Source organism: Apteryx mantelli, chromosome 23 (assembly GCF_036417845.1).
Source record: "Apteryx mantelli isolate bAptMan1 chromosome 23, bAptMan1.hap1, whole genome shotgun sequence".
Lineage (NCBI taxonomy): Eukaryota > Metazoa > Chordata > Aves > Apterygiformes > Apterygidae > Apteryx > Apteryx mantelli.
Genome location: NC_090000.1, coordinates 7,794,624 through 7,818,429, shown reverse-complemented (window position 1 = coordinate 7,818,429; position 23,806 = coordinate 7,794,624). Strand labels below are relative to the sequence as shown.

At 42.7% G+C, this 23,806-nt stretch overlaps 1 protein-coding gene across 5 annotated transcripts in view; it reads left to right on the top strand.

Annotated features, from left to right (window-relative positions):
• Positions 1 to 23,806, top strand: part of FLI1 (Fli-1 proto-oncogene, ETS transcription factor) — a 95,267-nt gene that overhangs the window by 47,854 nt on the left and 23,607 nt on the right. For 4 of the 5 annotated variants that reach the window (XM_013961598.2, XM_067309999.1, XM_013961597.2 and 1 more), the window contains 3 exons: positions 6,107 to 6,318; positions 15,388 to 15,542; positions 18,882 to 19,085. In XM_013961598.2, the coding sequence (XP_013817052.2) occupies positions 6,107 to 6,318; positions 15,388 to 15,542; positions 18,882 to 19,085 (571 nt within the window). The remainder of the gene's footprint in view (positions 1 to 6,106; positions 6,319 to 15,387; positions 15,543 to 18,881; positions 19,086 to 23,806) is intronic. The other variant, XM_067310000.1, reaches the window with a different exon arrangement.

Genomic DNA, 23,806 nt, shown 5'->3' with positions numbered 1-23,806 from the left:
TCTGATGCTCTTCTGAATAGTGAAGGACAGAGGCATGATTTAATTTTTCTTTTTTTTGACTCAGGTTTTGGGGATCTCGACATCAGAATAATATACCATACCTTTTAGCAGTCTTCCTTTCATCCATTTGACCTGAAATCTCATTGGAATATAGTGAATTTAAAATTTTTCAGAGAAAAGATGCATTTCCTCCTGAGAAAATTTGCAAAATCATCTTACCCCAATTTTTAGCCAGTTTTATGTGATACCCAATTTCAGCCTATTTTTGCTATTTATGCATTATCTTCTTCCTGCTTTGTTTCCTCCTAGGATGAGTTACTAAGTTATGGTTTCATATTTGTATGAATTGTGAAGAAATGATGCTGTACTCTACGACTGCAAAGTTACACTGGAAGGAAAGTGAAAGAAAGGCAGTGTGAGCTGCGGAGGAAAGCCTGCGGTGCAGTTTGGCTGGGTAGCTGACCTGCTTTGTAGTTTTGAGCAGGTCTCCAGTGAAGAGTGAGAGCGAAATTATTGGAGTGTGGGATTTTACAAAATAATTAAATGGAAAGTTAATTAAATGAAAGCCAAAGTAGCATGTTGTAGTTCCCTTCGCATCTAAAGAAAGCCTGGACAGAAACTTTTTGCAGAAACTTTGACATAACCTTAAGAGCTATGTTGCCCTCTCCTTAATCCTCAGTCCTGCTGCTGCTGCAGGGAAAGCGTCTCCTGCCATCCCTCCTCCTCTGTGGCGTGCGTTACCAACATCCCCACAGCAGCCATTGCCACAACCCAAATGCCATCAGCTCAACTGGAAAATACTGTTAACAGCGTGATTTGTCACTCGCCATACAGTGCTTTAAATAGGTGGAAGAGGTGTAGAGCAATGTACTCAGACACTGATGCCTCTCAGCCTGCTGTTTTTGCTACAGCATCATGATGGATCTCTGATGCTAGCTGCAGCCACAAATCCTCTGCTACAGAGGCAGGCCTTAAATTGATTCTGAAGGGCACGAGATTGGATTGTGGTTGTTAGCAATAAAATGCCTGTGATTGTAATTTTGCAGGGAGAGTTATGTGGAGACTCTGCACCAATCGCTTAATATCCTGTAAGGAAGGTGGAATAGCATGAACTAACCTCAAGAAAAGTGTGCTGGAAAGATGTGGAATTGAAAAATCTGCAAAGGTCTTTGAATATTTTTGTTTTGATTAGGTGTATGGTAAAGACAGATGTATTTGTGAAAGTGTGGAATTGCGGTCCTGGCCTTGCTTTGAATTATCTCAGAAATTCCTGTTTGTGTTCCAGTAACATCACTGGGCTAGGCTTTACACCCCACGGAGCTTACAGGGTGCGGGGCAGCAGGGAACCGAAGAGAGAAAAAAGGCACAGACAGGGGAATGCCTTGTTGAAAGTCAGGCCAGAGATCAAGGGCAGAGATGAGAATAATACTCTGCCTTCCTGCTTCTTCTTTCAGTGCTCAATCCATTAGAATTTGCTGCCGATCAACACAGACTCTGTTCCTTTTTAAATTTTATATTTGACTCATTTTCTTGTAAATCTGATCTTATCTCCTTTCTACTTGTACGAGATGTTGGCAGCAGAAGTGCTGACTTGTAAAACTGTAGCTCCAGAGTCATTTACGTTCAAGGAATAGACTGTCTGTGTTAACCTCAAGCCATGTGTAAGCTAGTTGCTGTTGGTACTAACGTCTTGGTGCTTTGCATCCAGCAACTGGGTTCTGGCAGATGATGGGTTTGAGTTGGTAAGGTTCTCTTTACAAAACATTTCTGGAGTGATTTTCCTCAGGAAAAAAAACAAGAAGAAAGAAGAAGAAAAATATCACCCCTCTAGGGAAGGAAGTAATCTTTCCATGCATGGCAGGAGGGTTCAAGTACTCAGCATTTTTTTCTCTTATGAAGTCAGCCTTTGTGGAGGAGGATGAATCTTTGATCTTTAGCAATGCCTTTTAAATGTGGTTATGGCCAGAAAAGTGAATGTAGAGAGCTCAAAGTCAATATTCAGTGTAAACGCATTACAGGCACCTGGAAAGAGCTCTTACTGTAGCCCATGGATTATACCTGGGATGAAAACACTAGTTACTGTCACCTCACCAGCTCTTGTTTTCATGGCCTTTCTCAAAGAGCCCAAACTGGGGAATCTGGACCCTCTAGTGAGCCTGTTTCCACAGACACCCAAGCTGTGTGCCTGAAGAAAATTCTGGGAGAAATGGAGGAATACCCCTTGTTTTCAGTTTCTTCCTCCGGCAGAATTTCGGCTGATGTCGCTAAAGCCCAGCTCCTCACAGCTACTTTGGCATTTAACTTATATTCAAATTCATTGGTTTCAGTTGGTCTTAGTCACCCAAATAGTAGCTAGGAACCTAAACACTTCTCAAGACATGGGTCTAGATGATTTGTCTGTATATATTAAAAAAACCCTGCAAATTTGGCCTTCTACAGCTCTAAGGTTTTATTGTTAACAGTCACAGCACACTTTGTTTCAAGTAGGTTCAGCAGCCTTTCATTTGTAGCAGTCCACCAGCAGGCTGCCTTGAAAAGGCTGGGGCTGGGCTTAGCAGGGAATTGGGCTTGCCTGTTGCTGTGCTGTGAGCTGCCGTAGACGGGACTTGCCACATTTATGCCAGGAATGTGATTAAAAACTGGAAAAGCTGAAGCCAGCGTATTCCCAGAGGCCATATAATGTAACATATATGCCAGAGTAATACACACAAGACCCCTGTCTGAGACTCAGTCTGGCCAGCTCGAGGATGCAGCCCAGGAGGTGACAGCATGGGGGGAACTCGGGCGAGCTGGGTCTGTCTAGCTGGGTTATGTTAGCACCTTTAACGCCTTGCTGTGCTTTCCCAATTGCCCATCTCCAAACGCTCAGTAACTCTAGATTCCAATGGGACGGAAATTTTACCGTCCGGTATTTGATTTAACTGTTGATCTTTTTGTCAGCCAGAACTGAAGCCAAACATTTCCTGATCAGATTAGGCCCCTCAAAACTGAATCGAGCCGCGCAGAGTCTCTGATAGTAAATATAAAGAAGCTTCTAAACATTCACCATCTGGGTCTGTAGCCCCAAATCCTCGCAGGGCCAGCCCAGCCCTGTCCTCTTCCAAGAGCGTAAATTGGATTCCCGGTAGTTCTTTCCACGCGGATGTTATCTGCACGGCCCCTGGACGCTGACCTGCGAGTTCAAGGCTACCTGTTGCTTGACGCCCCTTTGTTTTTCTCTCCAGCCGTAGATGTGCGCGTCGCTGAGAAGCTGGCTGCAGCGGGGCTTGGCAGCGTGCCACTCCGCTCCCCTTGCATGCAGTCAGCAATACTTGTTTGCTATTTGCATGCACAGCCCGATAGTGAGCAGGTGTTACAAGCCGCTATCTCTGCCTGATCTGCAGAAGCTCTGTGCGTCTTCGGTTCCCCCAGAGCCTTGACTCTGTAGTGTTTGTGGCTGTAACTCAGGGTTTTAGCTCAAACGATTCCTGGTTCAGTAACTGTTTGGGCCTGCCGTGCTGGCAGCCATCGCATTTGAATTTCTTTTCCTGTGTGGGACAGGATTTAAAAGACGGTAGAGTTTGCAGTCTGGATGCATTCAAGCAGCAAAATGCAGAGCTTCTCAGTGGACCTGCGGTCTGGGTGTAAGACTGCCATGATCCTCGTTACCTCTGGTCGCTGCTGTAGGCAGCGCCTAGGAGGCACTTTGTTTTTCAAGGAAGATATGTATCTGAGGAGGTGGACTTCTCCATCTGATATTCTGTGTATTGGAGAAAAAGCGTGTACCTGCTTTTTGTTGGCTCTATGCACGTAAAGATAGCTGTACTTGGATGCAGACCTAACAACTGATCCTAGTCCAGGTCTGCCCTTTAGCTTGCTGCTTTTTCCTTCTTCTTCTTTCCCTGCCTCAGAGCAATAGAGATCACCTTTGCCCTGAGATGCATAGCTAAGGGTGGCTCTGGAGAGTCACAAGTCACTCCTTCCAAGCACCCCAGGTATTTGGGTTTCGCCCACTACCTTGTGCCGTAATAAAGGGAACCCCACGCTTTTTGCACTGAGAGGAAGCAGAGGCTTAGGGAAGATGTGTCATTTCAGAACCCCCCTCTGACACATCCAGACTTTGGCAAATGTGAGAAGCAGCTAGTCACTATATCCTTATCTCTGATAGAAACACATGCTCTTTATTTTAAGAGCTGTCGCCAGAAGATCTTGTGTTCTTATGCCTTCCTACACAAGCAAAGTTAATAGTCTGAACATATTCTCCAAACCTTTGGGGAGTTTCTGACCCAAGCCTGTGAGATGCATGATGGCACCATAAGGAAACTCTTCCCAGGGATGTCTTCCGCTCCCAGGGGTACTGCACTTAAACCAGGGAGCGGGAGAATGCACTTTGGAAGGGTTACGCGTCCCCCGAGCTGAAGCAGCTGGAAAGGGTGTGCGCAGTCCAAGTGCCTCGCAGTGTTAGGCAGCGTGGGGTCAAAGCTCTCATTTCTACTGTTTAAAGGCTGGAGCCTCCCAGCTGATCAATGTGAGAGGTTGCTCACAAAATGAATATAGCAAAGACTGTGACCTCAGCCCGACTTCTGCACACGTTTGAGGGATCCCCTGAAGTCAAGCTTAGTCTGGGCCACTTAAATTCTCGGCTGCTCAGGCTTGTTTGTTTGTTACGTGGCCTGAGATCGGAGATGAAAATGCTGATATTTGTAAATTCAGAGCATTGACTTGACTGTTATTTCTAAGAGGGTTAATTTCAAGCTGAGAGGGATTCTCATATTTGCCCAGTAGGCTATAACTATTGACATTTTTGTGATGATGTCATGAGCCTGATAATATCTGATTTTCACTTAGAAATGAGCAGCTGCTGGAATCCCCTGATTACATGAGAATCTAAGTTTTCAGAATTTCTTTTTTCCCTCCTGGCTTGTGCAAAAAGTTTGAAAACCTAACTCCTAAAACAACTACTTGGTGTGTGTGTGTGGAAAACTAATTTATTATTTTTAAGAGCTCATGATTTGGACTGTGCCTTGTGGATTTTGAGCACCGAGGATTTAGCAACACACCAGCTTTCAGAGCAAAAACAGTCTCTGTAGCTTCACTAGTGACCCACTGCTGTATACACACAGATGTTCCAGGTCTTTTGAACGCTCAGTCCACAGCGTAGGTCTATTACTGTCTTTGTTTTGGAGGCCTGGTCCATTAACTCACTTTAAAGTAGCGTGTGCTTTTAGTTCGGGTGGTTCCTCGTTCAGTTTCTGGCTTGCCAGCCATAATGGCAGCTGGGTTGCGTGTGGTTAGCTTGCTTCCATAAAGAACACGCAGACCCTGTCAGATGCACTTTGAATAAGGCAGGACTGTGCCAAAGCCTTTATGAGCCTGGCATGCTTCATTTAGAAAACCAAAGTGCATCAGCGCAAGGAAATTGATAGTCAAAACTTTTTGTCAACATTTTGAATTTCAACAGGAAAAAATGGGATAACAATTTCCTGTTTTTAAGCATTCCTAGAAATGCAAGGTTTGGTAGCTCACCAGTCCTATATTTCCCACAAAATAAACAAAAAGTGTAAAGTAATGCATATTTTACTCCACCACTAACACCCATAACTCTGACATGTACTGACTGCTGCTCTTTCACTGGTAACCTCAAAATATAAACATCACACAAAACCCTTTGAAAGATGTATAGAAATATGCACCTTCAAATGGCACTCCAGAAATGTTATATAGTCCATATCTCTTTGGTTATTTTTGGACTAGCAAGTGCAGACAGGTGGGCATGTAACTATATAAATTCACAGATGAAGATACTTCTCAAGGACTGTTTATAGCAAGCAGTGAGAATAGTATGGCATCCAGCAGCCACCTTTACTGCTTTGCAGAAGTCAAATTAACCTTAACTCTTGCCCCACCCAGAGCAACACACAGCAGCCAGCAAAGGAACCCACGAGTTTTGCATACGGGTTAATGGACCCCAAAGAATCTGATTCAATCTGCGATCCTGACAGATGGCAATTTCAGACAGAGCTGGGCAGCTGTGGGGCCCTTGCAGGTGCTCACCAGCTCAAAGAGAGAACGAGAGTGGAGTTACTAGTTTAGTCATGACTCTGAGCGCTTGTTTTTTTCTCCTCAGGAGGCTCTGTCGGTGGTGAGCGACGACCAGTCCCTCTTTGACTCCACGTACGGCGCTGCCACTCACCTCCCCAAGGCAGATATGACAGCCTCAGGGAACCCTGACTATGGCCAGCCGCACAAAATCAACCCTTTGCCACCTCAGCAAGAGTGGATTAATCAGCCAGTCCGGGTTAATGTTAAAAGGGAGTATGACCACATGAATGGATCAAGGTAAGGAACGACCATCTCTCCATCTGCTGAATCTCAAATAAAAGCAAAGTGCGGATCGTCCATTTGTGCTCTTGTCCTACATATCACCAAACCACCTCTTTGTGTAGTACCATATCCTGCTCCCCCTGGAGTCAAGGGCTCCTTTCTCACTGAGTTTTTCTAACGGCCGCAGGCTCTTGCAGCTCTGCAGCATGCATCCCTACCAGCGTCCATGAACGCTGTACAGACTGGGAAGCGAGACTGCCAGGACAGAGTTCACGCTGCAAACGCTGTGGTAAATTACCCATTTCATCACTGAGTTCAGCATCCCACAAATGTGCCATGGTTCAAGGGGCTCCTGAAGATGGAGTTGGCCATGCAGTAGTAGTCAGTACTTACACCATACCAGTGGGCAAAGTATCGCCTCACTGGAAAGCCGCTTGTGAGAAAGAGAATCGAGGAGCAGATCTGAGCAGTGATGTTAACCATCAAAGAGACGCTGGTTATGAGGCACCCTCTATGGCTTTTAGCCATAATGGCTTTTAGCCCTGGAAGCCAGAGGCCTGCCCACCATAATTTGTAGTTAGAGCTGGGGGAGATGGATGGTTTCCCTGCTCAGTGAGAATTTCAAAGACTTGAAAATATTTTCTTATCACAGTTCAAACTGTCTTTTTTTTAAGAACATTTCTATTTTGGACAAAATATTTACATATAAAAATTTCAAGTGATTTCAGTTTTAAATCATTACAATAATGAAAAATTACTTAATTTTTAAACAGTAGGATTTAGAGTTCATATTAATTTTTAATTTAATTTTAATTTCAAAGTCACAAACAGAACTTTAACATTTATAAAATGTTAATACAGGCAATCTGGACAATTGGAAACATAAAATAATAAAGGAGAAATGAATTGAAACAGAACCTTGCTAATGAATGGAACCTTTAAACAACTCCCCTTTCTTAAAACATTGCATTTAAATGTTCTTGAGCAATTGCAATTCCAGTCTGCAGTGGTTTATGTTTACGTTTTATGTTACCTCATGATGTTACCTTATGTTGTTCAGAACCGTAAAGTGACATGCTGGAATGGCTGACATATAGGAGAATCTTTTTCTTAGTATATGAAAGGTGAGATTTTCTTGCTTTCCTGATTATGAAAAAATATACAAATTTAACCTTTATATGGCCTGAAATTTCAAAATCCCTGAGAGCAAAATAACCCAACCCTTATTACTATTTGAATATCATTAGACTTAAGCTAAAGTTGTGATTTGGTCTGGAAGGCCTCACTCACGATTCCTGTTGGCCATGCTCAGCATCAAACTGCTTTGCACGCATAAACAGAAGGGAGGAGTTTTCAACTTAAGTTTTCAGAGACTAAACAATTATATAAATTGCTCATGCCGAATTTGGCTATGTCAAAGTCTTTATAAATAACAGGCATGGCTAAATGTGTTCAGCAGTAGGGTTTTCTTCCCTTTGTCCTGCATCTTTACGGGGGGTCCTTTGGGGGAGGTTTTTCTTCTTGTTAGTTTAGGACTTCCATAACAACCTATTTTCTTGGTTTCTGAGAATCTAGCAAAGTCTAGTTTGAAACAGAAAGCAGCCCCACACTTTTAGACTTCTCTAGAGAGAGGATGCTGTTAAAGATTTCAAACAGCAGCATGTCTTTTTCCTCGTAAGTATACAGTAGATGCAGATTTTACTGTAAGATAAAAGTCTTTGCGTCAGTTGGTCTTTGCTGGTGATGATTCACAGACTGAACTTGATCTTGCCCTGGTTGTACCTTGGTATCATTTCTGGACTCTGGAAGACCTATATGGATTTTTTTATAACTGTTTCCAATCTCTGAATCAGGGCTGAAACACAGGAAAATGTTGATATAAAATAGGTATTTCCTGAACAATGCCGTCCCTACAGAACACAGGCAATGGGAGGGATCTTGAAAGCACAAGCAGCTTGGGGTTTTCTGCTAGTCACAAGGACTGCCTTTGGCAAGCAAGGCTAGCCTTCTTAAGCTGTGCCTACAGTTTTCATGAGGGCAATACAGAGGGGGATCCTAATCTGACGGAAGAGGCTTCTGCATGGTGCTGCACGGGTCTGACCTCTTCATGGTGAGTGGTGTGGTGGACCAGTCATGAGAACTGAGGTGGCAGCATCACCCTCACATATGGTACAGGCAAAACGCTCCCACAGGCATGTGAGGAAGCCCTTTATACCACTGCATCGGTCGATCAGACTTTAGGTAGTGCTTCCTCCCATTGCTCCACTTGTCTGTCCCACTCTAGCAAGTGTTGGAGGGCCTAGTGAACAAGTAGTGCTGTCACATCTGCTGAGCTACCCATAGGCAGCACAGCACATGTTTGTGCTTTTCAGATGCTGTAAGCACATGCTCAGTATGGATTCTGCGTGTGTATGTACCTGTATGTCCAAAAGTCTATGTAACATCCTTTCGGTATATGTGTTATATGCACCTGGGAATCAGACATATGAGGCTATCCTTCCGTTGTGATCTTTGTGCTACAATTTCCTCATTTGTTTAAAAAAAAAAAAAAAGGTGGGGGGGAAGATACTGTTTTGGCAATCTGATTCATTAGCAACTATAAAGTGCTCTGATATCCATATAGAAAGGCCCTCTAGAACTGTGTTTATTTTGGACAAAAAGGGAACCCTGCTCGATGGGCTCGCTTGAGCCTATGAGATTCTTAGACAGAAATGAAGTCTCCTCAGGCTCTCTAAAAAGGGGGTGAAAACTTCCCAACTTGTTAGAGAAAAGAAAAGATTGTTTTGGATGTCAGAACTGAAAAACTTCCAGCCTTGCCTTTTGATAACCTGTTAGCATAAGAGCTCCAATTCACCCAAGAAATGAGAACATTCATCTGATTTATCCATCCTCTCCTCCAATTCATGGCTAAAACTTTGCTCTTTCCCCTCCTGTCCATCCCAGTTCATTGTTACGGGCTGGGCCGCTCCCTTTGCTTGCTCCTCTGCCCATCAGCTGCCTGGCAGAACTGACACCATTCGAGTGGCAAACGCCAATCGCAATACAGATTAACTTGAACTGCAGACTGAATAACAAAACCTCTTCCCCCTCCCTCTCTCTCTCCCTCTCTTTCTCTCTCTTGTTTTTCAAGCACACCCTCTTACCGGGTTCCAGCTGCCTCATTAGAGAGGGCAGCCTTTATTCGGTGTTTCACCTGTACATGAAGCACTAGCATTTTCTGCCTGTCGAGAGAATGGTTTATGTACTCTAGGGAATGATAAAGCTGTAGGAGACCCGACAGTGGAGGGAGCTGGATGACGGTAAGGGACAGTGTCCAGCTTTTCTTCTTTTTCTTAGCAAGCAGAAGCAAGTCTGATTGCGGCGAGGTGTAGTGTGGTGAGTTGGCTTGGTCCCTAGGTGGGTGGGAGCCAGGGATCTTTGAACAGAGTGGTTCATGGCAAGAACCTCCCCAAGCCTGTTCTCCCTGGCTGTCCCTCTAACTGCTAATCAAGATTGCAGCACTGACCAGCTTTCTGTCCCACGTCACGTTTTCCTGGTTTACTCCCAAACTGGAAAGAATTTCCCAGATAGCAGCACACACCACTGAGTATATTGGATATTTGGGCAGTGACAGGGATCTATATTTTAGGTGAGACAATGGCACTTCTGTATTACTGCGGGATTCAGAGGCAGACGCTTTGTGAAAGTTTCTAGTGAATATTATCAGGCCTGGATGCAGTATACAGGCTCAAAATCTGTCCTCGCCTTTACAGACGGCTGCTGGCGCAGCCAAAATCCCACTGCTACAGTTGTATTTTGCAGTGGTTAGTGTCCAAACATGAAGCAGTTAAAATCCGACATAGAAAACTTAACATTCTTGTGCTTCTTACACCACCATAAGCATTAGGAAAGGAAAATGATCCAGTATTTATAGCGCTGACCTGTTGCACAAAAAACAGAGGTCTAGCTTTTCCGTGGGTTTACTGAAAGATGTTGTGTATACCATTCATCTTTCTTTGCATCCATTCTGGGACTAAAAGTGTTGCTTGCAATCATTTTCTCTGCTGCTTTTGTGTCTTTTGTTTATTTAGTTTATAACCCATTAAGGGAAGAATCTGTCTTCTACAATGTGCTTGTACAGTTCCCAGCATACTAGGCCTGGATTTCAGCTGAGGGCTTTAGGTTCTGTTGTAATATAAAAACAATCATATATATGTATTTTAAAAAACAAATATCCTTTTTAAGTTTTAAATTTCAAAGAATAAAAGATGAGGATTATTTAGAAAAAAAAAGTAAAAAGTTAAGCTGAGTAAAAAGTTAACCCAATTTACAGTCAGTTTTAATAAATAATAGATAGGTTTTTCCTTATATTTTCCACCAACCCCCAATGAAGAGAGTGAACCAAACAACAGACATTCCAAATCCTGACTGTATTTACTGATCTACTACAGATCTGCATTTGTACCTAAGGTCAGAGATAGATCTTTAAAAAGATGTCACAAAAATCTATATAATCTTCAAATATGAAGGAATATTGCAATGTGCTTGATGCGCGCATGGACGTGGATGAACTTAGCTGTGCAATTCCAACTGACGTTAAGAATTTTGTCTAGCTAAAATAATGAAGTCAATGCTTTGAAAATGCTTTGAAAACATTCTCTTGCTTCAGAATATTAAAATAATGTTAAGGTTCAGGGATCTCAAGACATTTTTATGCCATAATAATTTTCCCAAAATAAAACAAAGGGACAAGCCGTGATGTCTGCGAGAATAAAAATCCCCTTTAAATAGCATGTGAGCCCTCTAGTGGGATTCACTGTGCTCTGTTCTAGGCACCAGCCAGAGCAGCAGACTGTGCAAGCACCTAGCGTTTGCGTGTTACCTGGGTGTGATAAACACGACTGCTTTAGCCCTTACTGAGCCTCTGGGCTTTCCTGCAATTTGAGTTTTATAAACCATATCTCTTCTCTCATCCTTTTTCTATCTCTCTCTTCTCTCTGCAGTCTTAATAACAGCGCAGGTTACCTTTTCAATGTGAATCAAAATTCAAATGTAAAGATTGAAGCTGCGATGATCAAATGGGGACCTGTGCAAATAAGTGAGATGCTTAAAAATGATGGGAAGAGAGGAGGAATAGAAGGATAGGAAGAAAAGGGTAGAAAGGAGAAGGAAATATCCTACTGACCACAGTTGAGTTAGGTTCCGAAATCACTGTAATCCCTTATTTTACTCTTTCGAATGAAAGCCAAAGGCAATTCCTAGACAGAGGCCCTGGGACAGTAATTGCTTTATTTCCAGGTATCTGGAGCACAGGACGAAGCTGTTCAGAGGATTTATTAGTCAATGCCAGGCTAGCTGCTTGTCCATTTTGGCCAGTCTCTAGCATAAACTTTCCCAAAACACCAAGCTCTTGGCATCCCCAGAGACTGCTACTGGAGCTGCTGGAACGAAGAGTCTTTGGACAGACAGTGGGAACGAGTACTGCTTCATACTCCTTGGACTCTGCCACCGCCACAGTGAATAAACTTAAGAGACCTTGTGAAAGCAGCCTATATCCATTTACTTTAGTAGATCTACAGCATTTTCTGCCCAGAACCTGAGCAACTCCAGCGTGTACAGCCATTCAAAAGTCTAAAGTAGGGAGTCTCTATGAATAGTCAAGGAGTAATTTGGCATCTGAAATGCTTTCACACAAACCATTTCAAATAATGAGGAAAATTTTATATAAATCTAGGTCTGCTTGTGGGTAATGCATGAATGAAGAAGGGAGCTATATTCAATGAATACGCTGTTCATGGCATGCAGCTCCCCATTCCCATTTGATCCTGTAGTTGTTCCTCATACTGAATTCTTCTTTGTATTGCCCACAGCTCACCTATCTTCTGCTGGGATGCTGCTAAATTCCTTATCTTAGAACAGGCTGGGCTGGGGCAGTACAGAAATGGACCTCCAGGAGCTGCAAAACTGATTCAATCAAGTAGCGCTGTCTCCTTTCCCACTAAAAGGCCCCATTTGGATCTGGTAGGAAATTGTGCATTATAGAGGACATGAAAGTAAGGATCTTCCCATTTGCTGTCATTAAACATTTCATGGTATTTTTCTTAAGAGAAGGACAGTTTGGTCTCCTGCCCAATTAATCATTGGTAATTCTACTCCCAGGAATGTTTCTCCTCCTACTATCAGATTTCCACTGGGTTTAGCTCTGGATCCAGCCATCCTGAAAACTTTCTCAGGGGGAACGGAGGTCTCTATACAGTCACAAGGGCACAACTCTGTCAGGTATCTGGAGTGCATTTAACATATCACATATGATTAATGGAATGGTCTCTCTTCCCACAGTGTGCTCCTGGGGCTAAATCAGTGGTTGGTTAGGACACCTCAGTCCCTTAAACTTTTTTTCATTTCTCAGCCTTGGATACTTGGTTGTCTGGTTTTGGCTGTTGAGATGTACAGAGCGAGACAGAGGACAGGCAGGGCCCTAGCTGCCAAGCCAAGGGAGATGACTGTGTCTGCAAAGTGAAAAATCATCACAAAACCGCTGTGGAGAAATCTTACAGTGTTGGTGTTATTTTTGTTACTTTGCTAGGTCGGTCATGTGAATATGCACGATACTTAGCAGAGAGAATTATGAAAACTAAGGACCCTGCAGTCTTTTCATGTGTGTCATTTCACTCCATTACGAAGTACTTATACTCCTAGGCAGATAAGCTCTTCAGAAGATATACTTATCTGAGGGTCTGAATATATTCCATTGTTTTGTATGAATATTATATACGTAACTGTGCTATCATAAATTTTGCATATCTCAACTAAGAGGGTAATAGTCCAAGGAAATTTAACTACTGAACAGGGTGATTAGAAGGAACCTATTAGAAGGACCCTGGGCAGCAGGTAGCAGTGCCAGCTGCTGGGACTGCTAGCAGGTGGGATGTGTCGACTGCAGAGAAGTCAAAGAAAATTGTATTGTTGATTCTGAAGGAGCAAGAACTTCAATCCGTCGTGACCTTGCTGTGTGGGGATGTATGTGTTTGGGCCTGCCCCATCAGCTGGGCTGCGCACACCATTTAAAGTCAAAACCCAGCCTTCTCCAGCCTCAGGCAGGGCATGCGAGAAGGCTGGTCACTCCTGGAGACAGTCAGGATTGACCAGAACAGAGACCAGCACCTTGAACACAGATGCTTTTGCTGTTTCACTGAGTCTTCTCAGGACAGCCTGCGCTTCAGGAAAGAATAAGATCCTTTGTGCTGTTTCAGGGCTTTTTCTCTGCCACTACAGGCAGCATTTAACACCTGACACAGAGAATTTCAACAGAAAGTTAGAAATGATCACATTCCCTATGAAAACCCCGGTGTCCCTGCAGTTGCTCAGACTCTCCTCTGACTGCCACGGGGACATTAAACCTTCAGCAGTTTGCTTCTCTGAAGGCGGATTTTGGTTCCCTGCCTGGAAAAACAGTAGGCGAAATAGTAAAACCTTAAATTCAAACATGTGTAAGTTATACATCTTATTTCCATTTTCAAGCAACATTCCCTCAGCAAGACATGAGGAAAAAATTACCATCTGCCTTAGAATATCTCGGTGGAGCATTTATCTCCCAGCCATGATAACTGAATTTCAGTAATTTTCCCTCCCCCCTGTTCAGATTAAGAAACAAATTTGTTTAGTGTCCAAACTTGGAAGTCTCGCCAACTGAACTCACAGGGTGGGATTTGGTGCACTGTCATAGCTCTTACCCTTCAGTGAATGGTTCCTCCCAAGCCACTTTGCTTCTGGCAGGGAAGAAGGATGGTTGTGTGATTAAAGCAGCGGACTGAACTGTACTGGATATAGGCTCCATGCTTGCTTTGCACAGAGAGTGACACTGCACATTAATACAGCCTTGTAAGGATGAAGGTAATAATCCTGCCCCTCTCTGGTAAATTCTTCAGGTTAGAGGTATGCTGGGTGCACGTAGCAGGCTGTGGACTGGTATTTTAAGTGACCTCTAGAGCTGAAAGCATGAGTTATGGCAGCTGGAGAAAAACAAAATCTGTGTTCCCTATCTGTGGTTTGTAGGCTCATAATTCTACCAAAAGAGGACACAGAAAGACTATAGTACTTGCTTGCCAAGGGTCTGCATGAAGTCCAGGTCTTAGCACAGTGCCACCTCAGCTGCTAAAGGTCCCCTCCTCTTAACTCCATCACCTCAGAAGTCAAACTGGGGCCAAAGTCTTTTTTCGCATGCAGTTTCTGTGGTCTGAAGTTCTTGACTCGTGCCTAAAGCACCTAAGATTTCTAGATGTCCTATGCAAGTAGTAGGTAAGCCTGGGACTGTTTAGCCCTTGCGAACAGACAAGATCAGTTACATTCAGCCCTGTATAAACAAGACTCTTTAGATACTAGGCTAACATTGTATTATTCTTCTCTGACTACCCTGTCATTTTTGGCATGGATGTTTTGTGTCCTTTGTTAATGAATTTGGGGCAGGGGGCAGTGCATCTTTATTTCTGATTTACACTGCAGAAATGCCTTAGGTTATGAGTTGAGAACTACCTTTGTGTCAGTTGATAGACAGACCCGAACATGTTAAAAAGACAGCATGCAGAATTGTTTATGACCCAGTACAAGAGTGAAAGAGCCCGTCAAGGACTCCTAGGAGCATCAAGCTGTATCTGAAGGACTGGAACTGAGCAATACCAGATGCAGGGAGGATGTAACCAATAGGCAGACCTAAAACCTAAGGGCTAGACGCTTATATATACTTGCTTTTTATCTAGTTCATAAATTCTGGTATTTCAGATGTATTGTGATCTTACAGCTACTATTGATTTTGTCTGAAAGTCACTCTTCCTTGCACCTCCAACTCTCTTTCCTCCATTGATTTCATCGTCAGAGATCCCTTCCCTGAGACCTGTGGTTTCTAGAGCACCTTATGACATTCATGCGGCAGGCCAGGCATGGCCTCTCCCACGTATAAAGAAACTCCTCTGAACTTTCCACCTCCAGGATACTTACCCCTCCTCCGCTACCATTTCTGTAACCCAAATCTCTTTCTGCTACAGCAGGGGTAAAAGGTGCGTAATAGCCACAGTGATGACAAGTCATCTGTTTCCTTTCACATTTTAGGGAGTCCCCAGTAGACTGTAGTGTGAACAAATGCAGCAAACTCGTCGGAGCAGGAACAGAGTCCAACCCAATGAGCTACAGCACCTACATGGATGAGAAGAACGGGCCTCCCCCCAACATGACCACCAACGAGAGGAGAGTCATTGTCCCAGCAGGTACTGCCAACATCAAACTCTGTGTGTCTTATTTCCTTGCACTGTCTTAAATATCTGGTTGGACAGAAAAGGCTTGTTTATCTGCTCTCTAAGGAATTCTTTTTCTTTCAAACCATGTAAAAAGTAAGGAAAAAAATCAGAGTTTCTGGCTAGTGGGAATTTTCTGTATCTGAGTATATGTTTTGACCTTGAATCAGAACGAGAAGTGAACTATTGGCATTTTTTTCCTGGAATGAAGCATTGGTTTGGTGTGTTGAACCAAATGCAGCGCCAGTAGTGTGTTAGAGGACAATCCGCAGTGCTCCGTGGGACATGCACAAAGTGACAAAAGAGCGCAGTTTGTAAGCAAGAATAGGCATGAACTGCACCCAGACTGTAACTCCCATGAGGCTCTGAAGGATCCAGATGCACCTTCATGTCATATTGATTCAAAATGAGCTATTTTGTTTTCTTTTTTTTTTTTTAGTAGTAGAGAATCAGAAAAATTATATTTTGCAGAACCTGCATTTTCCTTCCAAAAATTATTACAAGGGAACATTCCTGTCCAGTTCTCTGTCTATATTTGATATTCATATCTGCAATCTGAAGTTGGCAGGATACATTACATGCATTTGGATAGTCAAGGATGAGAGTTGCCATGGCAGGCAACCTGTGAAGTCTAAACCTGGAAAGAGAGGGTGTCTTTCCCTTGCAAAGTTTATAAACACCATGGATATAAGCAGTTTTAGCCCGGGAACTTTCCAGCAAGGGAAATATTATGAGTCAAGTCCTGGCGCAATTTCAGTACCAAAGCTTCCACTGATTTCCAGGGGTTCAGCTTTTCACCCAAAGTGCTGAGGGTTGCGGCTGATTCAAGCAGATGAACTGTTGGCAGAAAGAAATGTACTCGTGGAATTTAGCTGTTTTCTGATCGTGGCTTGACCACGAACAGATGACAATTCCCAAGCATTTGTTTGCCATTTAGGATGAAAAGGAAAAGTTTGAACTGAATGTAGTGAAGGGAAGCCAATAAAAGATTGACAGCGAATCTCAAAGTACCATTTAAGCCCTTGTTAGGATCTGCTTAGAGAGGCTGGCTAACCTAATCGGTGACAGGATCAGATATGTTTTCAGCAGCAGCCTTGCCTAGAAAGGTGTTAGGTGATACCAACTAGTCATTAAAAAGGATGCAAAAGATATTCAGAAAGGAGCATTTATCCTGATTTTCACCATACTATTTATGCATTTTAAAAAGACCAAGGGTGGGCTGAAGTTTAGCATTGGTGTTGAAATGGGAGAAATGATTTTTAGTGCCCTTAGAGGAAGAGAAGGTTTAAAACCTCCTCTTTGAAGGAAAGTGAAAAAAGGACTTTTCTCCTCATGAGCACCCACAAATCAAAGCCTTGAGATATTTGTGAAATAACAGTGATTTACCAGACTCTGGAAGACAATAATGAACATCATCCCAGATGTCAGGCTGCAGGATATGAGGCCCAAATTATCCAAGAAAGGCATTTGGAAATTTTAATACAATCCAGAGTAAAGATTTATAGCACATTAGGGTGAAGATAGGCAAGAACAATGTCACATTAGGCTTGCAATAGTAATAATAATGAACTCTATGCAATGTTTTAAGAAGGCAGTTTTTCAGAGATCATTCAGCATCTTTTCCAGTGATAAATAGGCTGAACGGATATCTGAAATTCAAAAATCATTATTTAAAGGGAGACCACAAGTTCACTTTGCCCCCTAAATGCTGGGTTGTAGAAAACAAGGCAAATAACTCTTTCAGTTAAAAAAAAAAATCCTCCCTTGATACTTATATTATAAAATTTGCAGCCTTTTGCCAGTGCTTAGAAAGCAGAATTTAAATGGACTATTGCTGAATGTTAAAGGAAATTCATCTTTTCCAGAGCAGTCTTGCAAACGTATATGATTGTGAGTTCCATTTTTAAAATTCAGCTTTAACAAGCCAGGTTTATGAGAAAATCCAGTGGTGAAATGTCATTGTTATAATTAAAATTCCTTGCTCTTACTTCGTCATTTTACGCTGTTATTCTTGGGCTCAGCTGCCCCAGAATGCACCAGGTACAGCCACTTCCTGACCTTTTGTGTCAAGGGATCCCTGCAGCCCACGCACACATAGCTTACAGTCTTGGACCAAGGCATTATTTTATATCTTGTTTCTGTAAGCGTGATGCAGGCATTTCTTGTCCCTCCCAAAAGCACAAGTTACCAGCTGTGCAACAGCTACGTGTACCTGATCTATTTTCTCAAGTGCTTTGGGATCTGAAGTGTTTGAGCTTTATCTTAGAGGAATGTACCAGCTGTGATACACAGATCAGATCCAGACTTCTCCGAAGTTTAGGCTATGAGCTTGACTTCACTATCCTCTCCAAATGCAATGGAACAGGAATTTGCAGCTTAAATTTTCAAATGGGATACTTGGGGAGAAGGAGCACAGGAAACATCTGAGAATGCAGATATGCTCTGAAAAATGACTCTGTAAAAATGGTATCAATGGTGGCACAAATTCTTGCTAGGACTTTCTGATCTAGTGCTCTTTTCAAAACTCAAGGGTGATTTCTTTTTTTAACTACTGGTGCAGCAAGCCACCACCATGGGGTCTGAAACTCCAGCCGGGTTCAATCTCTCTCTTACGTCATCACCAGTAATAAAGATTCCACAGCTGGAACTCTGCTGACAGTTGATAATGATGCATGAGACAGTATAAAATCCACATTGCTCTCCAATAGCTCCGTTGGTTTTACAGGGCTAGCAGAGGTAGAATTGTGTTCTTGTCAGCAGGGTGAACAAATGTGACTCAGAGATACATGGCAAGCTGTTCTGTTTAAGCAATAATTTTTTCAGAGTCCCTTTGCCGACCATAAATACCGCCATCCTCAAACTTTAAAATGCCATCTGTTGGGACTTTGTAATGCGCTTGCAAAGGATGGTGTGACTTACACAGCACTGATGTAATTATGTAGCATTGCAGAACTGAAGCTGTGACAAACATACCCTTTTCAAAGGGATGAGTTAGCTTTTGGAAGCTTTTTCCAGAGAAAGAAAAGTCACAATCAAATGCTACTGAGATTGCTCCCAAGCAGTAGGTATAAGATTCAGGCAGGTGGGAGACAGTGAAGTGAACTTCCCCTGCCAGGAGGTCAGTGTGATCAGTTTATGCCTTGTGCCCTCTTATAACACACTTCTTGCTCATGTTGGCAAAATGCATTGGAATCAGTAGATTAAATGCATTTGGCTGTGGAAACAATGGTTAATGCTATGATTGGACTACAGTGAGGGCTACAAGCTTGAAGCTTACGTACAGTGTTACCATCCTTTGTGCTCTTCTGCCAGATCCCACCCTATGGACACAGGAACACGTACGCCAGTGGCTGGAATGGGCTATAAAGGAGTATGGATTAATGGAGATTGACACCTCCCTCTTCCAGAATATGGACGGCAAGGAACTCTGCAAAATGAACAAGGACGACTTCCTCCGAACAACCTCCCTCTACAATACAGACATTCTGTTGTCTCACCTCAGTTACCTCAGGGAAAGTAAGTATTGCCCTGACTCAACGCAGCCCTAGTGTGACATGCTGGTAGGACAAGCTGCCATGAGGTTTGAACCTCTGGGGCTCTCCTTGGAGGAGAGACAGCAGTAGGGATAAGGGAAAAGGAACAGAGAAAGGCAATAAGAAGAGAAAACAAACAAAGAAGAAAGGAATAAAAAGTGTGTGTGAAAGTTAATTTTAACTTAGATGGAGTTAGTGGTGCTACAAGATATCAGGGAGGTGAAGAACTGAGCAGGATTCTTAAGAAGATTAGACAGTCTGACAGATAATAAAAACATCTGTGGCTGTATGATAAAAATACATAAATCTGCTGTGATGATTAAACCAAACATTAACTGATGGGTCACAGGCAAATTATTCCATGACTTTGCAGTTAGAGGGCTGTGCACTTTCCCTGAGGCTTCTGGTAATGACTGCTTCAGAACAGGACCCATGACTGGCCAGAGTTTAAGAGTTTCTATGTTCCTTGAGGCCCAGATTTGTTGGAAAGAGAAAAAAAATACATGAGTGATTCCCCAAGTGCAACTGCACTGAAGCAGACACAGTGCAAATAGCCTAGTACTAAAAGAACAACAAGTTATGCTGAATCTCTTTATTCCCACTCTCTCTGTTCCACACTAGAGTATACGATGAATATAATACTCCATTTTGCTTTACTAAGCCCCTAAGACGGAAGCTGTGAGCAGCTTTCTGAGCCACTTCTGGAAAAGGATACTGCAGCAGCCCAAAACAGGAACGATGACCTCATGGTTAGCACACACTCTTGAGGCTGAGAGTCTTAGATTTGGACCTTTCTAAGACTTCCTGGGCAACCATGAGCATGTTCATGGCTTCTGAGTCCAGAGTACTGGAGCTAAGTCCCACATGCTCCAAAATTTTTTTTAATCGCCTGCCCTTTATTTCATGCCTTCAGGGTTTGGAATAGCTAAGGTTTCAAGTGAAACCATTTTTATGGGAGTATAATTATTTGAGGACTGAAAAATCAGGGGAAGGTGCCATATAACAAAGTGGGGCTGAGAAAGAAAAATATTTTCTCCACTGGGAAATCAAATCATGAAATAAAAGCAGCTTAAGGTGCCTCCATCTGGCCAGTGCAATAAAGCAGCAAGACAGCGTTTATTTAGGGTGGGTTTTTCAAAATTATTCAGCACCAGTCTCTCCCTGCCTCTGTCAAAATCAGTGGGAGTTTTACAGATTACAGTTGGAGAAGAGTTAGATCACAGATGGGTGCCTCTGTAAGCCCCACCTTTATTTTGTTAGGGAAGTGGAGCCAAGGAAATGATTCACAACAAATAACTGAATTGCAGGATTTGAATGGTTTTTGTCCCTTGTGAACGCACAATAAAAAAATTTCCTATCCAAAATAATTGGCAAATTTCATCCTGTTTCATCAGCAAAGAGCTCTCAGTTCACAGAACTCTTCTGCATTATCACAGATACAAGTAGCTTTCTAACTACGGTTAGCATACAGAATTACACATTTTTGAGGGAAATTATTAAGGCAATTTTGTGAAGCAAGTGTTGCTTCTGACAAACAGGCTGCCTTCAGCTGGGCAAATCAGGCACTTTGTAACTGGAAATTTTTTTAAATTCGCACAGGATAAATACTCAAGTGAGACACTTAGTTTTGAATTGTCTTGTTGATAAGACTTGAAAATTCACACAAAAAGATGAAGAAGGAGTTATATATTTTTTGAATCAATGAATGATGCTGAATTTGAAAAGGTTGATAGAAGAGTTAAATTCTTCTATTGCTTCAGCTCCAGATGGCATCTTCAGTGATAGTGTCAAGTGTTGGATTTCTCATCACTTGGGGTATTTAAAGAGAGTATTAGAGGAATTACATCCTTACTCTTACAGCATTAGCCTGAAGAATTGGATTCAATTGCTGCCTCTACCACCTGCTGCCTTTCATTTATTCAGGAGTAAATTTCTGATTGATCCTACCTGACTTTAAACACCTGAAGTTCTTAAACTAGAAGTCCAGTCACATTGGTCTCCATCTATAGAAAAGAAGCAGGAAGGCACATTCAAATTCAGGACTGTAGGCCCCTAGCATAGGCATCCTGTTTAAATGCCTGAAATAAGGAGGGATGAACCTCAGCCTGAATTTCTCTGTGCCTCAGTTTTACATTCTGTAAAATGGAGCTAATAATACTGCCTTCTCAGTCCTTTTGTCTGTCTTGTCTGTTGAGATTGCAAATTCTGTGGAACAGGAATTGTGTCACGTGTCTCTCAGGACCCAGTATAATGGAGTCCTAATCACAGTTGCAACTTTATGCGCTATTGCAATGCATGCAGAATAATAATCATAAAAATATAATGTTCTGCTGGGAGAATGCCTACGATGATTTCCATGCTATGAAGCCAGTGCAAAACCTGAGCAACTTTGCTGGATTCAGAGAAGCTACTAATTCCAATTTTACATGGATGTATATGAAAGGAGAACTCAATCCCAGTCCATTCCCAGCTTTTATGATTATAAATTTCCCTCTGTTCAGCCCCTTGGGCTGTTCTAACATGTCAGGCGAGTGCTGTCCTTATTAAAGCAGGCTCCTGTCTGAGTGGAGGTCGGGCAGCCTTCTGAAGAGCATTCCTTTCCACGCAGCTGTTCCTAGCACTGCCTAATGACAGTCTGGTTTCTGGATTGCTGGTTAACTCCCTCATGGAGTAACGCCTTCAGAAGGAGTTTATTGTTTTTCCAGACTGATTTCCAGCGGATGTTTAGTGCCGAGCCTCTGAGCTCAGTGCCATGGAGAGATGGTCTTTTTTCTTGAATTTTCCCCTTTTGTAAGGCTGGTTGTTTCAGAGATATCCAGCTCCATTACTGTTTAGAGTGGAGAATAGGTGATGGCAACAAAACACAGGAGACCTTTTGGGAACTGGAGGTCCATAGGCTAAAGTACATCTGCCCAATCTCTTTCATGTAAGGTGTTTAACGTCTCAAGGTACTGAGCTGGGTTTGTGGCATCTAATGAATCCTAAACTTTGGTGTTTGTGAACCAAGAAGGAAACAAAGCTGATGTGAATTTTCTGAACCTGTTTGCTAGTCAGGCAAAAGAGCTCTGAAAATGAGCTTCCTCAGAAGGTTTTCAAAGTTTTACACTCCTGATCAGGGTGAATGCAGGCTGAAAACAGTCTATGTAGTATGTTATATTAGCTCATCTGAGTCCAGATTGAAAAAAATAAATAGGTAACATCTGCTAGACCTCAACAAAAGCTCAATTTCAGGTTTGGAGATAGAAAGCTCAGGTGAGTTATTTAATGTAGATGAGACTAAACTATCAGACAAAATTTAGGTGTAGCTCAGAATTGGGCAGTTGTTTCCCATTTTCATAATCTATCAAACTCGAGTCAGAAATTCAGAAGTCTCTGATATTTAGGAAATTTCAGACCTGCAGAACACAGTTCTGCAGCACACGCTATCCTTCTGAGGCTCCCAAAGAAATACACTATTCTTTTTCCCTAAGAGACCATCTTTCTTTAAGGGTTTCTTCCAGTTTCGTGCCTGGAATTGTGATGATTAAGTCAAACTTAAGCCATGCCTTGTCCTTTTCTGCTTCTCATTCATTTTTCTGTACCTTCAGACTCCAGACTGACTGACTGCTGTGCCGGTATCTTTTTCAAACACAGTCTGCCTGGTGAATCTTCTCCATTCAGTCAGTGGGCAGTGGGAAGGGAGATTTAGATGTTTTCATGCTATGTTTGGGATGAACATCAAAAGAAGCCTGAACTGTCACCTCCCGTCCTTTTCCTCTGTAGTCACAGGGGGTCAGTTGTATGCGGTGTGTGCAAAAGAAAAGAGGATGAAGGGGAAAGAATAAGACCGTGGTTAAAGGTAGAAGCAGAAAACTGCTTTGTGGTTTTGACTCATATATTAATGCCAAACAAAACTTCAGTGCTAAAAGCACTGGAACCCTGATTCTACCGTGGGACGGGGGGGAAGTCCACACAGCCTCCATAAGGGCAGGATAAAAAACACTCCCAGGTTAAATAGGCTTCAAGATTGTGAAACCAAGATATTCCTGCATCTCAAAAGGATGCGCTGCCTGTGAGAGGGAAGGCTTCCTGGCGAAAGAACTCTCCTTGTCTGTTTTTCATTCTCTTTCCATCTCCCTTTTTAATTAATACAAAAGAAATATAAGAAGAAAGGAAAAGATGGGCGGAACCATAAGATAATGTGTTTGGTATTAATTATAGGAGAATAGCCTTGCACTTAATTACTAATCCCAGTGTTTCCAGAAAGTGCTGATTTTATTTAAGCTATCACTGGCCCAGTGCGGGGTAGGGGGGGAATAAGAACAAAAAGAAAATTCATCACAGCCAGAGTTTTGCCCAAGAATGATCAGAGTAAGGGAGGGAGCAGCCTGGCCTCTGTCTGTCTGCTTCTCTCTGTCCTGATCTGTCTCCCTGGCTTTCTCTCCTTTCCTTCTTCATTGAAAACCCTTAATAGGAAACACATTTCCTTTTCTGTGGTGTTCCCACCAGAAACCTCAGACTGGCGGGCAAAGGTGAGAACTTTTAGCAATTAAACTGGGGGAGGCGCCATCCCTTTCCAGTGGCTTGGACTGCATTTTTTAGCATAAAGTAGCTATAGGTTGATCTTACAAGCTTATTCAGTGCTATTCGCCACCCCACCCCCACTTCTTAGCCAGTCAGTGCAACCAGGCATTTGCAGCCTATTTAGTCATAGCAAACTGCATT